Consider the following 12,438-nt stretch of genomic DNA (forward strand, 5'->3'; position numbering starts at 1 on the left):
AGCTGTAATCTTGGGATAGAGCTGAGGCAGCTGGAAGGGGAAAGGAGAGGGCTGGCAGTGCATGCTCCTTTAAGGTCAGGCTGCCTCAGTGTCTTTAATTTGCTGTGCATAAATATTTCCATGTGTCACTGAGCCCCTTTGCCCCATTTGGAGTAAGGAAGGGACGAGTGCTGGGCTCCTTATGGAGGAGAGGGGGAGGGAGTATGTGTAGGGTTGGTGTAACAGCACAGAGTCCAGAGGAAATATCCTTCCTAGTAGCTGGATTCCCACATTGTCCATATTCCTTCCAATGGCTCTGGGCTGTTTTCCCTCTCCCTGAGCATCCTAAGCCCCATAGCCTGCAATGCGGCCAGGCTGCTGCTGTTCCCTTTAAAAAACAGTGTCAGCTGAGCAGGAATTGCAGTGCAAACCTCAAAGCTTCCTGCGTTTTTGTTATTCCAGTATTCCTGTGGTCCAGCTTCTCTCAGGTTGGGTGATGGGACAGAACTGGCAACAGGTTTTGGCAGAGCTGGGTTGGGACACTGAGAAGTTCAGAGGGTGAGCACTTCCCTCACTAATAATAAAAATAAAACAATCCAAGCTAGCCCTGTGATCTCTCAGTGTGCTGGAGACAGAGAGGTCCCCAGCAAGGAATGAATAAGTCACTCAGGGCTGGCCTGCTAGTGCTGCATCAGCTGCACCTCTGAGTGCATATGGCTCTGTCTGTCCCTTGTCCTGGGTCTCTGCCTCCTGGTCTGTGTGGGCTCGGTGGTGGGAATATGGATTAAATGTGTATCATTTTCAAGCCAGCCTTTTTTGGAGCAGTTTGGTCTATTTTGTTCCATTTGGGGGGGATTCTGTTGCCTTCCTGCACAAAGCAAAAGGAGGAGCATAGCTGGTCCTGCTCATCTACCTCACTGCACAGGGCACGTGCTGGGGACACCTGACAGGGAAGGGGCTGCTCACAGGGTTTTTTCCTTGGATTTCTACTAATTGCAAGGGATGGGATGTAATTCAAGGGGTTTTCTCAGTCTTTTCCAGAAATGAGAGGGCTGAAAGCCAAAGGATGGCTTTTAGTACTGAGGGTCATTGTTCAACCTTGAAATGGTGTGGAGGGTTTGATGATCCTTCAAAAGCTTCTCCAGGCTTGCATGGAATCCAGGCAGGATTTCTCCTGATGCTATGGCTGGTGATAGAAATGGGCAGTCTGGGCAGTGGTACTGGCTGGTGATAGAAATGGGCAGTGCCATCAAAGCCCTTTGGGACAGTGGCTGTGTGTGACAGAGGCTGCAGGTGACTGGAGTGAGGAGCTGTATCCTTTCGTAGGAGCAGTGCTTCCTTTTTGGGACTGCTGCCAGAGCTGCCCATCTGTGATCTGATCTAGCATGTTCCTCTGCCTTGTGGTTTTGCTGCTGTGACTGGTCAGTGTGTGGTTTGGGAGCAGCTGTGGAGCTCTGCTTGGCCCCTCCATGCTCCATCCCCACCTGCCTTGCTCCAATTCCTCAATTACTCCTCGTGTACGTTCAATTTTGTAACCCAAAAGTGCAAACCAAAGCGTTCTTCCCGGTCATTCTGAAATGCTGCCAGCCTTGCTCGTGATAGGAATCCCTCCTGGAGCTGGGAAGCCTGGAAGGACTCCAGTTTTGTGTAGATCCTGTTTGCTCCTCAGCCTGGTGCTTTGAGTCTGTCTTTGTCCAGGGATGTGCCACCTGGGATACACCCATTCAGCACTCCAGCTTTTGAGAGAAATGGGAGGTGGTGAGGGGCATTAAACCTGAGTTAAGCTCAATGGTTCCTCTTGTCCTGGGTCTCTTGAGGGGATTGTGCCTGTTCTTTAGATCCTAAGTGGTGCCTCCCATATCTGGGGGAGCGGGGAGTCCAGGGTTGAAGGTGGGAGAGGCAGAGAGGGCAGGAACCTGCTGCCGTGTGCTGTGCTGGTGCTCCAGAGCTTAGAGCCCAGCCCAGGAGCTGAAGTGGGAGGTGCAGGCTTGGAGGGGAGAGGGATATAGAAAGGAAAAGCTCTTGTGCTTAAGATAAGCAGTGACCTGGCAGGCTGCTGATTGGGTGTCATAATCTTGGTGCATTGGTTCTTCGCACTCTATCTGGAAACACTGGCAAGGGAGGATCTTCCCTGCATAGCCCGTTCTGGCATTGGCACCTGCTGTGCCCTGGGCCTGTCTGATCACAGCCTGGCTGCTTACCTGCTTGTCCATCTTCCTGTCAGGCTGCCTTGTGTCTTCCTGGAGAAATGGATGTTGTTCTTCCCATTTTGCCGTTGCTGCTATTGCTGGGGATTCTCAGCACAAGGTCTCAGAGGCAGAATTCTGGGCTTGCCTCAGGTACTCGCTGGAGATCAGAGCACCCATCGAGATACTCAAATGTTGCAGGTCTGGATTTATCTAGGCAAGAGCCACAGTTTGGTGTAAAAATATGTGAGAAGTTAAATTCCTTAACTGAGGAGAGTTGAGCTGGTTGATTTATTATCAATTTGGGTTCATTTCATCAGAGTAAACCTGCAAAGAGATGGGGTAAGGAAGAAATGCACTGGTAGATCACACTGTTCTGTGGATACACTGGGAGCCAGGGAGAAGTTAAAACCTGCAACAAGGGCATTTTGGGATTGGAAATGGAGGTGAAACTTTCCTGCATTCTTCATGTCACAGGAACAGAAGAGAGTTGTGGGAGGCTTCACACAGGCAAGCTGCTCTGGAAGGACAACAAGCAGAGGTAGAGGAAAAGCAAGAGGGGTGCTCTGGTCTCCTGAGGGGGAAGGAGCTGTGGCATAGCAGGAAGATGTTCCTGGTGACTGGGAGATGAAGCTGAGGGACGGGATGGCAGCAGACAGGACAGGAAGTGACTAAAATACTGTGGTGTGTGTTGGTTGTTGGTTTCACTCTTTAAATACATGAGGCTCTTTCAGCAAAGGACGGCTTGTTCTTTTTTTCAAATGTGACCTTGTACTCATTCTTCCCTCAAAAAAACTTCACAGGAGAGGAGTTTCCTGGCTCTCTTCAGCTGACTGTCAGCTCCTTTGCTGTTAGAGGGAGCTGTCCTCCATGGAGGCAGCGCTCGCTGATGGAAAGAGGTTTCCAAGGAAGGGTTTTGGAGAGTGCCACTGTGGAGATATGTGAGGCGCTTCCCCTGGAATCCCTAGGTGAAGGAGAATGCAGGTGAAAGAATCCGAATAGAAGGGATAGCTGTCAGCAGGATGAATATTCATGCTTCCTATTTCCTCCATTAATTGAATGGTACCCAGGAGGGTCAGAAAGAAATGGTGAAGGACAGCTATCTTAGGTGGGAATTGCTGGCTGTCTGGTCTTGGAGGATGAATGAAGTGTCTTTATCTTGATCCTGCCTGACACAGAGAGAAAAGGTTTGGAGCACTTGTCAGTTCTTCCTTAGTAAAACTCCCAGCAGGATGAAAAATGCCTGAATCCTAAGAGAAAGCTGGGAAAACAAAGTGATATTTAAATATTGCTGCTTAATACTGAATGCTGAGGTTGTCCTACAGATAATGTAATGTGCCTGACTCTGTGCCCTTGCTTCTCTGGAGTTGAACTTCACCCAGAACGTTGTCACAGGTGGCAGTTTTGGGGACATCTGCTGATCTCATTTTGGGAAGCTGCATCCCTGGCAGCTGGTTGATACTGGAAGGTCTCCCAGTAGTGGAGTCACTCCCAGGAAGAAGCAGTTCTGGTCTAAGAGTCCAGGACTGTGAGTTGCTGATGTTCTCTGCATGGGCTATATGAATGTGCTGGGAAGGGATACTCAGCCAAGCCTCGTCCCTAGCACAGGCTTAGGGACAAGGGTAGCCAGCTCTTCCTGGGAAGAAGTCAAACTTGGTGCTGTCAGAAGGATTGGCAAAGCTCTGTGTGTGCAATAGTGGCAAGGTAAGGTTGGCATTAGCTTGTCATGGCTTTGCAGGTGTCACCTGTAGCCAGTTATTTATCCAGGCAGCAATTTCCTGTGTGGCACATCAGAAAAAAGGGTGTTTTGGAGCATCCACTGAGCACATCTGTCCTCGTACAGAGACCCAGTTTGGGGACATGGGGTCTGTGGTTTGTGTCACTGTGCTGTGAGGAAGCTGCAGACTCCAGGAGGGGAAGACTCCCGCAGATGCTGCCTCTTCCATAACGCATGCCTGGAAGCACAGCAGCCTTTCCTTCCTCCTGCCTGCTCTGGGACCCTGAAATATTGTTTTTCCCCACCCTCCCAAGACAACAATGACTTGAAAGCAGTGTGGCCCCGGCTGGGTCCGATGGGATGGGAGCTGTTTGCATTGTGCTTTTGGGTCCTCAGCCAGGGCTGAGATCCTGCTGTCCTCATGCTGGGCCAATTAGGAGGCCAGAGTCTTCCCTGCCCACGGGAACAGGCAAAGCTGATCTGCATGGGAGCTGGAGGGGGTTTGTGGCTGATGCTTTGCTGATGACAGGAGCAATAGACTTTGGAATTTGCCCGGCTGGAGGACACAATCCCCTTCCTTCTGTGTTTTGCATCCCTGTTTCCTCATTGCAAAGGGATTCAAGTTTAAGGTGTTCCTGCCTGTTTCCTGGTGTTTGCAATTCTGTGGTGTGGCTGCCTTATCGTGGAGTGGTTTGGGTTGTAGGTTCCAACCTGTTTGCTTTGGAGGCTGTGCTGTGAAGGAGATCTGGGAAAAAAGTCTAAACAGGGTCCTGATCCCACAGTGTATCTCCAGCATCCACCCATGGCACCAATAGGATCTGAATCAGGCCCAGCCACGTGGTCACATTTCTGTTAAATGAGCTGCTCTACACAGACCAGAGCCTGGCTTGGTGCCACTTGCAGAAGGACAGACAATGCCTGGTCATGGTATCTGTGGCTGGAGCTGCATTACAGCCTGGATATCCCGAGGTTTGTCCCTGGGGCTCACCTGAGTTCCAGCCCAGTGCAGTAACCCCTGCTCCTGGTTAAGTGTAGCCAGGGGAGTCAGATATAATCTATTAAGTGACTGGTTTGGACATAGCATCTTCTTGCCAGATTTTCCATGCCAAACCTTTTGCTTCCAAAAGGTGAGGTTTTGAATCCAGCACAGACAAATAAACTGCTTTTCCCCCTAAAAGTGAGTGTCTGGAGTGAGGGAGCAGGTCAAAAAGCAGCCTGGTCGAGCCTGATCCCAAAGCAGGTGAGACCATGGACTGCAGAATCCTCCTCTTCATTGTGCACATCCTCTCTCTGACAGAGAGCTGCCTGCTGGGATCTGTAGTCCTACACTTGCCTCGGATTGGGAAGATTGAAATGTTGGTGATGCTGGAAGGTGATTCACATCCTTACCTGGCATAGGTGTGCCTTGAACTTCCCTGGTGTGGTTTAGTAAGGAATAGGATGAAGCAGGCCTTTCCCCAAAATGCTGGGTTCTTCAGGAAAAGCTGAGTTTGAGGTTTGCTCATTGTCCCTAAATCCTGCACAGGACAGACTCCTCTCTGCTCCGTACATTCATTTTAAAGCTGAGTACCAAGCAGGTTTCATGGAGTCCATGTTTTTTAAGAATAAGTGCATTATGAGCTAGGCTAATCATCCATTATAGCACAGTCATAACACCTCTATATCTCTAACTTCAAGTTCTAATGCATCCCCTGGAAGGGCCAGTCTCAGTCTCTTTAAAGGCAGAGTGAACATTTGGGAGTTGCAGTTTTTGGTGAGTGTAGCCCAGCCTTAGCAATGTGAAAATCCAAGTGTTCCCAAGGAATAGGTCGCTTATGCTGGTGCCACTCCCATATGTCTGCTTTTTAAATGCATTTTCCTGCCTTTATACAAGTATCTCTGTAAAAACCCTTAAGTAAAGTGAGTTTTTGTGTTGTTAAAAACGGGGAGATCCCGCTCATCTTTAGTGGATGGCTTAAGACAAAGGACAGCAGCCCTTTTCCAGATTGTTTAATCCTTGGGGCCATTGGACAGACCCTGGTTGCAGGATCCTGAAGACTCTGCCTGAAGTGCCCCATTCAGGAGCAGCCAGTTGTTCGTGCCTGGCTGATGAGGTGTTTGTGTCCCAGTCACTCAGGGTTTTGGTAAGGAGGTTGGAAAGCTGAGCACCGTCAATGGGCTGTGAACAATGGGTGAGTGACTCTGTCTTGATAGCAGGGGAACTCTCTGTGCATCCTGCTTGAAACTGGGAGTTAAAATTAAATGTTGGAGGGGGTGGGGGAAATGCCTTTTTTTGTGTATGTCCCTACGTGCTCCTGTACTGATTCATCTAATTAATCTAAAATGATTATTTAAAGCAGCACTTCTGTATGAGGGTGTTCATTCCTCTTTCTCCAGTGAGGTTATGGCAGGCTGCTTCTGGTGGCGTTTCTGGGGGATGTGATACTGCCCCTCCCTACTGCAGGCAGGTGCCAGCAGCTGTGTCACCTCCTGCCCCATCCCGGCCCTGGCTGTCTGCTGGCCCAGCACTTGGAGTGCACGCTTAATAATGGCAACATCCCTAATTAGGGAAAGGCAGCTTGGCTAATTCTGAGCAGGTTTGCTTTTTATCTGAGGGGATTTAGGGAGCATTCCCACGCAGGGCTCTGCTCTCTGGCCAGGTGGCCGGCAGCTGGGGACAGTAATTTCTTCCAGATCCAGCAATGCCAGAAGAGGATGTCTGTCAGGAATCCCTGTACAGATGTTCTTACAAGACCCTCTAAGAAAAGTGTTCCTTCCACTCTGCTATTCTTCTCCAAACAAGAGAATAAATCAGCTTTCTATGTACAGGCACAGCCAAAGATGAAAATTTCAGAGTCTTTTATTTTATCATTGGTGTTCTGGCAGAAATTTAAACTCACAAGTGCCTTTACCTCCAGTGCAGCAAAATACTGATGCACCTGTGAAAGTGGGGAACTGATTCTTTGTTCTTTGCCTCTGTTGCACTAAACTCTCTCCCCTCCTCCCGTATTTCCCTGTTAGAATTCATTAGGAGTGATTATCTGTCTCTCATACAGCCCAATTAGCACGAATCTGGATGGAGGAGGGGCAAAGCTGATGTTTCCTGATATGTTTTGGGTTCAGGAGAGACCTGAGCTCCCCTAGAGGCCGCGACTGAGCTGTGTTAGGTTGGGATGAGGCTCTGGTTGTTCCTCCTGCTCCATAGCTTCCCTTCCTGGTCCATAACTTCTCCCTTCCCGGTGTTCTCCTCTCAGCGTGGCACGATGAGGCGGCGTTACGAGGACGACGGCATCTCCGATGATGAGATTGAAGGGAAGAGGACCTTTGACCTCGAGGAAAAGCTGTCCACCAACAAGTTTAACTCCACTTTCGTGGTCTTTATGGAAGGCAAAGGTTTGTCTTGGGTCCCAGGGAGTGTGTGTGGGGAATGGCATGGAAGCTGCTCGCTCTGGAGAGCATGGAGGTGGTCTGCAGCTTGCTGGGACACGTGGCATCCAGGAATGGGAGCGTTTGCCTGGGTCAGCACCTGTAATTGCAGCACGTGTCTACCAGATCCTTAATTCAAGGACTGTGTGGGATGTCTCCCCTTCCTTTCAGCACACACACGGCTCTGTGGGATGGCTTTTCATCACACAGCCCCTCATGAGGATTTACTGGGAGGGAGGAGTGCTTCTGCAAGGCTTCTCTTGCTTGGCTCTGAGTTTCCTAGGGAAGTGAGCACCAAAATCCAGGCTGTTCACCTGTCAGGAGCAGGCTGTTGGAGCAAACCCTCCTTAGGGGCCCTGTCTGAAGCTTGTCAGCAGCACACACCCTGCTGCCTCTCAGAACTGCTGCAAAGGAGTTCCAGGATTTCTGAAGGAGTGTAGAAAAGTGAGGAGCAGGATTGGACTGGGGATCTCCAGAGAACCTTTTCAACCTGAGCATGTCTATAATACTCTGAAGGAGTTTCTCCTAAGCCTTCCCTCTTCTTGTCTCCCCACACCAGACTTCACAGTTGAGTATATCCAGCGGGGTGGCCTGAGGGACCCGCTCATCTTCAGGAGCTCGGACGGCCTGGGGATAAAGTAAGTGCTGGGAGCACGGAGTTGTGGTTGGCTCTGGCCCAGTTCCTTCGTCTCTCCACAGTCAGTGGGATCTGCTCCTGGCTCTGCCAGGCTGGTTTGACTGTCGTGTCCACGCTGTTCTTTATGTGCCATGGGCAGAGAGAAATATCTTCCAGCTCAGTTATCCCGTTCTTCCTAGTGTGTTTGGACTGAAAATGAGAGGACAGAATTGGCTGTAGGTGATCAGAATTCCACCAAATGTCTGGAAGGTCCCACTGCTGCTCTGATGCAATGTCTGGCTGGGTTTCTTTCCTAGTAACATAGGCATCTATTGCCAGAGAGTCAAACAATTTGTAGTATTTCTGGCATTTTCCAGAATTCCAACCTGATTTTCTGAACTTCTAAGCTGCTGTGTGCCTCTCTTGCTGCAGTACATCCATTGAGGTTTGCAGCTCTAACTGTAAACCGGGTCTGTGTTTTTGGGGTTGATAGAGGAATAAATGACCCCTCACAAACTTTCAGAGCTAGTACCAGCAGCACTGCTCTGAAGTCCCTCAGCCATGAGGTTCCGTGGCTGTGAACAGATGGGTGACATCTCATCCAGTGCAGGATGTTTTTTGCTGGGGTGAGTTGGGTAGGAAGTCATGCCAGACTCAGTCTAACTGAGTGGGTGACTTGAGAGGGTAGAGATTTAGTACTGGGTATTACAGTGTGACTGAAACTGGATTTCTCCCGAGCTTTTGGATATTTCTCTGGGTCAAGAGCTGCTCGAATGGCTGCCAGCCTGCTCTGCCTGTGACAGCAGTGTTTGTACAGAGAAGGGTGCCAGTACAAACATTGGAGTGGTTCTGCTGTGTCAGTGGAATATACTCCGTGTCCTGCTCTGACTGTACCTTTGGATTGGGATAACTCACACAAGCAGCCTTTAAAACAAGAGATGGGATTGCTTAGTTCAAGGCCTCCTGGCTCCTTTGCGAGAAGTCACTGTGCAACAGCTCTGGAGATGGTACATCCTATTCCTAAGCCTGCTTCCCAAACCAGAAGTTTGTCCTAGTGTTTCACCCCAGTCCTGTGCCCCCAGAGATCCTCTTCCATGGCCTTCTCCATTACAAGAGCAGCACAGACGTACCTTCAGGGTGCCAATTCCTGGGTCACAGAGTGTGCAGCCAGAAGCACTTGATGGTCTTTTTAGCCAGATGTTTGTCCCACAGGATGCCGGATCCGGACTTCAGCGTGAACGATGTGCGGCTGTGTGTGGGTAAGTGTCTGGAGCCACCCTGCATTCACTTGTGTGGTTGGGGCCTTTGAGGATCTCACCCCCTGGAGTCCATGGTGCACAGGGATAGTTCAGTGACGTGTCTGTCACTGTGGCAGGGAGCCGACGGATAGTGGATGTGATGGATGTGAACACGCAGCGGGACATCGAGATGTCCATGGCGCAGTGGGCACGCTACTACGAAACGCCGGAGGAGGAGCGGGAGAAACTCTACAACGTCATCAGCCTGGAGTTCAGCCATACCAAACTGGAGAACCTGGTGCAGAGACCTGCTACGGTGAGTGGGGCTCTTCCTCCCGCAGGGATCTGCTTTCCCTAGAAATCTGGAAGCAAGGTGCAGCCTGGAATTGGGATGTGGTAGAAGAGGGGCTGCTCAGAACACATGTGGGTTCAGCTGGGTTGTCAGTCTGGAAGATGCTGGAGCTGACCTCCTAGTCAGGCTGTGGTGACCATGGCCAAATCCCTGGCATGTCACTCTTTGGAGAGATAGCCTGTTCATTGGCTGTCAGCAGTTAGAAACATGGAAGTCTGAACTCTGCACAGTGTGGCAGGGAGAGTTCCTCATGCAAAATGCTGAAATCTCTGAGGGTGAAAGAGACAAAACTGGAGGTGTGCTGGAAGGAGGGCAGGAAGCTGTTCTGTGTTGGGAAGATGAGTTGTGGGAGGTGGGATAGATGGGATGAACATCTTGAACTACCTCTGCAGTCAGCAGAGTGGAAGTGGCAGCTGTGTGGGGCCATTTACTTCTCTTTGTTAACTGCAGAGGGAACCTCGACATCTCTGGCTCTCCTGAGGTTTAGGGAATTGAATCTCACCCTTAGGAGATACTGTCTGGCATATTTTTTATGGAAGTCCAGAGCTGGCATCTGAACACCTAATCCTAAGTGCTTTATGTGTAGGACTGGGAAAGTTTTGGGGTGTGGGGAAGGACCAAAAAGGGATTTGCCAGCCTGGTGTAGCAAAAGGTTTTGCTGTGGCCCTTTTTTCTCTGCTTATGTCTCTTACCTCTCTGCCGTAGGTGGATTTGATTGACTGGGTTGATAACATGTGGCCCAGGCACCTGAAGGAAAGTCAGACAGAGTCTACCAATGCCATCCTGGAGATGCAATATCCAAAGGTGCAGAAGTAAGTGGCTTCCTGAGCTGTGGCAGGCAGCAAACAATCTCTTGCAGGAAAACTGCCCAAGGGAGCAGCAGTGTGTACCAGGGGGAAGGGGGAGGATCAGTCTCCCAGCTTATTTTTGTGGATGATGCTTGTAAGGCCACTGCAGTCACTTGTTAAATCCCCTTTAGCTGTGTGGAAAAGGGGCTGGGTGGCTTGTGACAATGAGCCATTGGCCTTTGTTTGGGGGGCGCATTCCCTTGGAATGTCATATCTGTTCCAAAGTGTGGATCACCATTCATTTTCACCTTCTCATCTTGTTTTCTACCAGATACTGTTTGATGAGTGTCAAGGGCTGCTACACAGATTTCCATGTGGACTTTGGTGGCACTTCTGTGTGGTACCACATCCACCGAGGGGGAAAGGTAGGACAGTACCTATTGGGACAGCTATAGGTGCTTTAGGAAAGTGGCTGTTGGTCTGTTTTTGTGTAAATCCTTGAGGATGCAGGTCCCAGACTGCAAATTGAAATCCTTTCCACCCTAAACTTACCTATATTGCATGTAGCCAGACAGGTGTCAGTCCCTAGTTCAGGTGGTAAATCAAACTCAGTAAATCTCCTTGTCATTCTGGTGGCTTTCCTGGGCTCTGTATCTCTTGACACTGATGCAAATCATAGCTTAAAAAGCATCCCAAATCAGGCTACCTGTAACACTCAGTGTGTCAGGCTGGGAAAGACCTTGCTTGTCCTCTTGAGGGGGGCAGCTGTTGCAGTCATTTTGCTGGGAAGTTCTCAGGGAGAGCGGCAAGGAAGAGATTCAGATGATGGGAAGAAGCCATAGCTGTTCATTATGTGATGACTTACATGAGTGTGTTGTCTTTATTTGTAGATCTTCTGGCTGATCCCTCCCACACCCCAGAATCTGGAGCTCTATGAAAACTGGCTTCTCTCAGGGAAGCAGGGAGACATTTTCCTTGGGGACAGAGTGTCAGAGTGCCAGCGCATCGAGCTCAAGCAGGGCTACACATTTGTCATCCCCTCAGGTACCCTCAGGGTGGGCACGGGCATCCTGGTCTTAGCCAGGGTTGTGGCAACACAAACTCCTGGGACACTGGCAGGATTTAGCTCCCTCATGAGTCACTGGGAGAGGGAGATGTGATGTGGCTCTGTCCTCTTGCTTGCCACCTCCCAAAACATGCCTGTGATGGCATTGTGGATCCAGCCCAATTGTTAGGAAAGCTGTGGCTGGCTCATACCACATTTGATTAATTATTAAAGGAGGCTTTCCCAGATCCTGTCATGTTGACACATGGAAAAGTATAGGTTCAGGAGAGGCTGGCCCAAGGCAGCTCCTCAGCTTGTGTCTTGTGACAGAGCTGTGGCGTACAGCAGGACCAGGAACAGAATACACCAGGGATTGCACAACTCACTCATTTGAGTCCTGTTATCACAACTGACACTTCTTCTGAACTGAGTGGCTTTGCCTGAAGGAAACCCACGCTGGAATTCCCCAGATGTTGGACTTGGCTGGATTGCTTAGCCTTGGAGATAAGGAGTGGAACTTGAGTTATTTTGAAGGTGTTTAGAGTGTTGGAACAGACTTCTGAAGGCTGTTCCCCTTGGTGCTAGGCCTAAAGCAATTAGAAAACAATCTAGGATGACACCAGGGTGACAACTATGCAAGATGGATCCAGAAGGATTCTTCCAACTCTGCTTTCTCCCCAAGGTTGGATCCATGCTGTGTACACTCCCATGGACACGCTGGTTTTTGGCGGCAACTTCTTACACAGCTTCAACATCCCTATGCAGCTCCGGATCTACAGCATCGAGGACCGCACACGGGTAAGGACCTGTGGAAGACCTGTGCTGGTCACTGGGCCACACCTGGTGTGGCATCTGTCATCTTGAGAGCAGCAGTGGGAAGGAGGCCTGACAGATCCTCTTGCCTGTTTTGCAGGTCCCAAATAAATTTCGTTATCCCTTTTATTACGAGATGTGTTGGTACGTGCTGGAGCGTTACGTGTACTGCATCACCAGCCGCTCCCACCTGACCAAGGACTTCCAGAAGGAATCCCTCAGCATGGGTAAGTCCAGCCCTTATTCCTTCCTTACCCTTATCCAGCTGCCTTCTTACACCCTCTTGCTGGAGTACTGGC

The 12,438-nt window shown here is 50.0% G+C and overlaps 1 protein-coding gene across 1 annotated transcript in view; it reads left to right on the plus strand.

The window, feature by feature from the left end:
* KDM2A (lysine demethylase 2A) overlaps window positions 1-12,438 on the plus strand; it is a 33,620-nt gene that overhangs the window by 7,712 nt on the left and 13,470 nt on the right. The window contains exons 4-12 of the mRNA XM_030240044.2: window positions 7,116-7,254; window positions 7,847-7,925; window positions 9,116-9,162; window positions 9,279-9,457; window positions 10,199-10,305; window positions 10,613-10,706; window positions 11,172-11,325; window positions 12,009-12,124; window positions 12,240-12,366. Of these exons, the coding sequence (XP_030095904.2) occupies window positions 7,116-7,254; window positions 7,847-7,925; window positions 9,116-9,162; window positions 9,279-9,457; window positions 10,199-10,305; window positions 10,613-10,706; window positions 11,172-11,325; window positions 12,009-12,124; window positions 12,240-12,366 (1,042 nt within the window). The remainder of the gene's footprint in view (window positions 1-7,115; window positions 7,255-7,846; window positions 7,926-9,115; window positions 9,163-9,278; window positions 9,458-10,198; window positions 10,306-10,612; window positions 10,707-11,171; window positions 11,326-12,008; window positions 12,125-12,239; window positions 12,367-12,438) is intronic.

This window comes from Serinus canaria, chromosome 5 (assembly GCF_022539315.1).
Source record: "Serinus canaria isolate serCan28SL12 chromosome 5, serCan2020, whole genome shotgun sequence".
Taxonomy (NCBI): Eukaryota; Metazoa; Chordata; class Aves; order Passeriformes; family Fringillidae; genus Serinus; species Serinus canaria.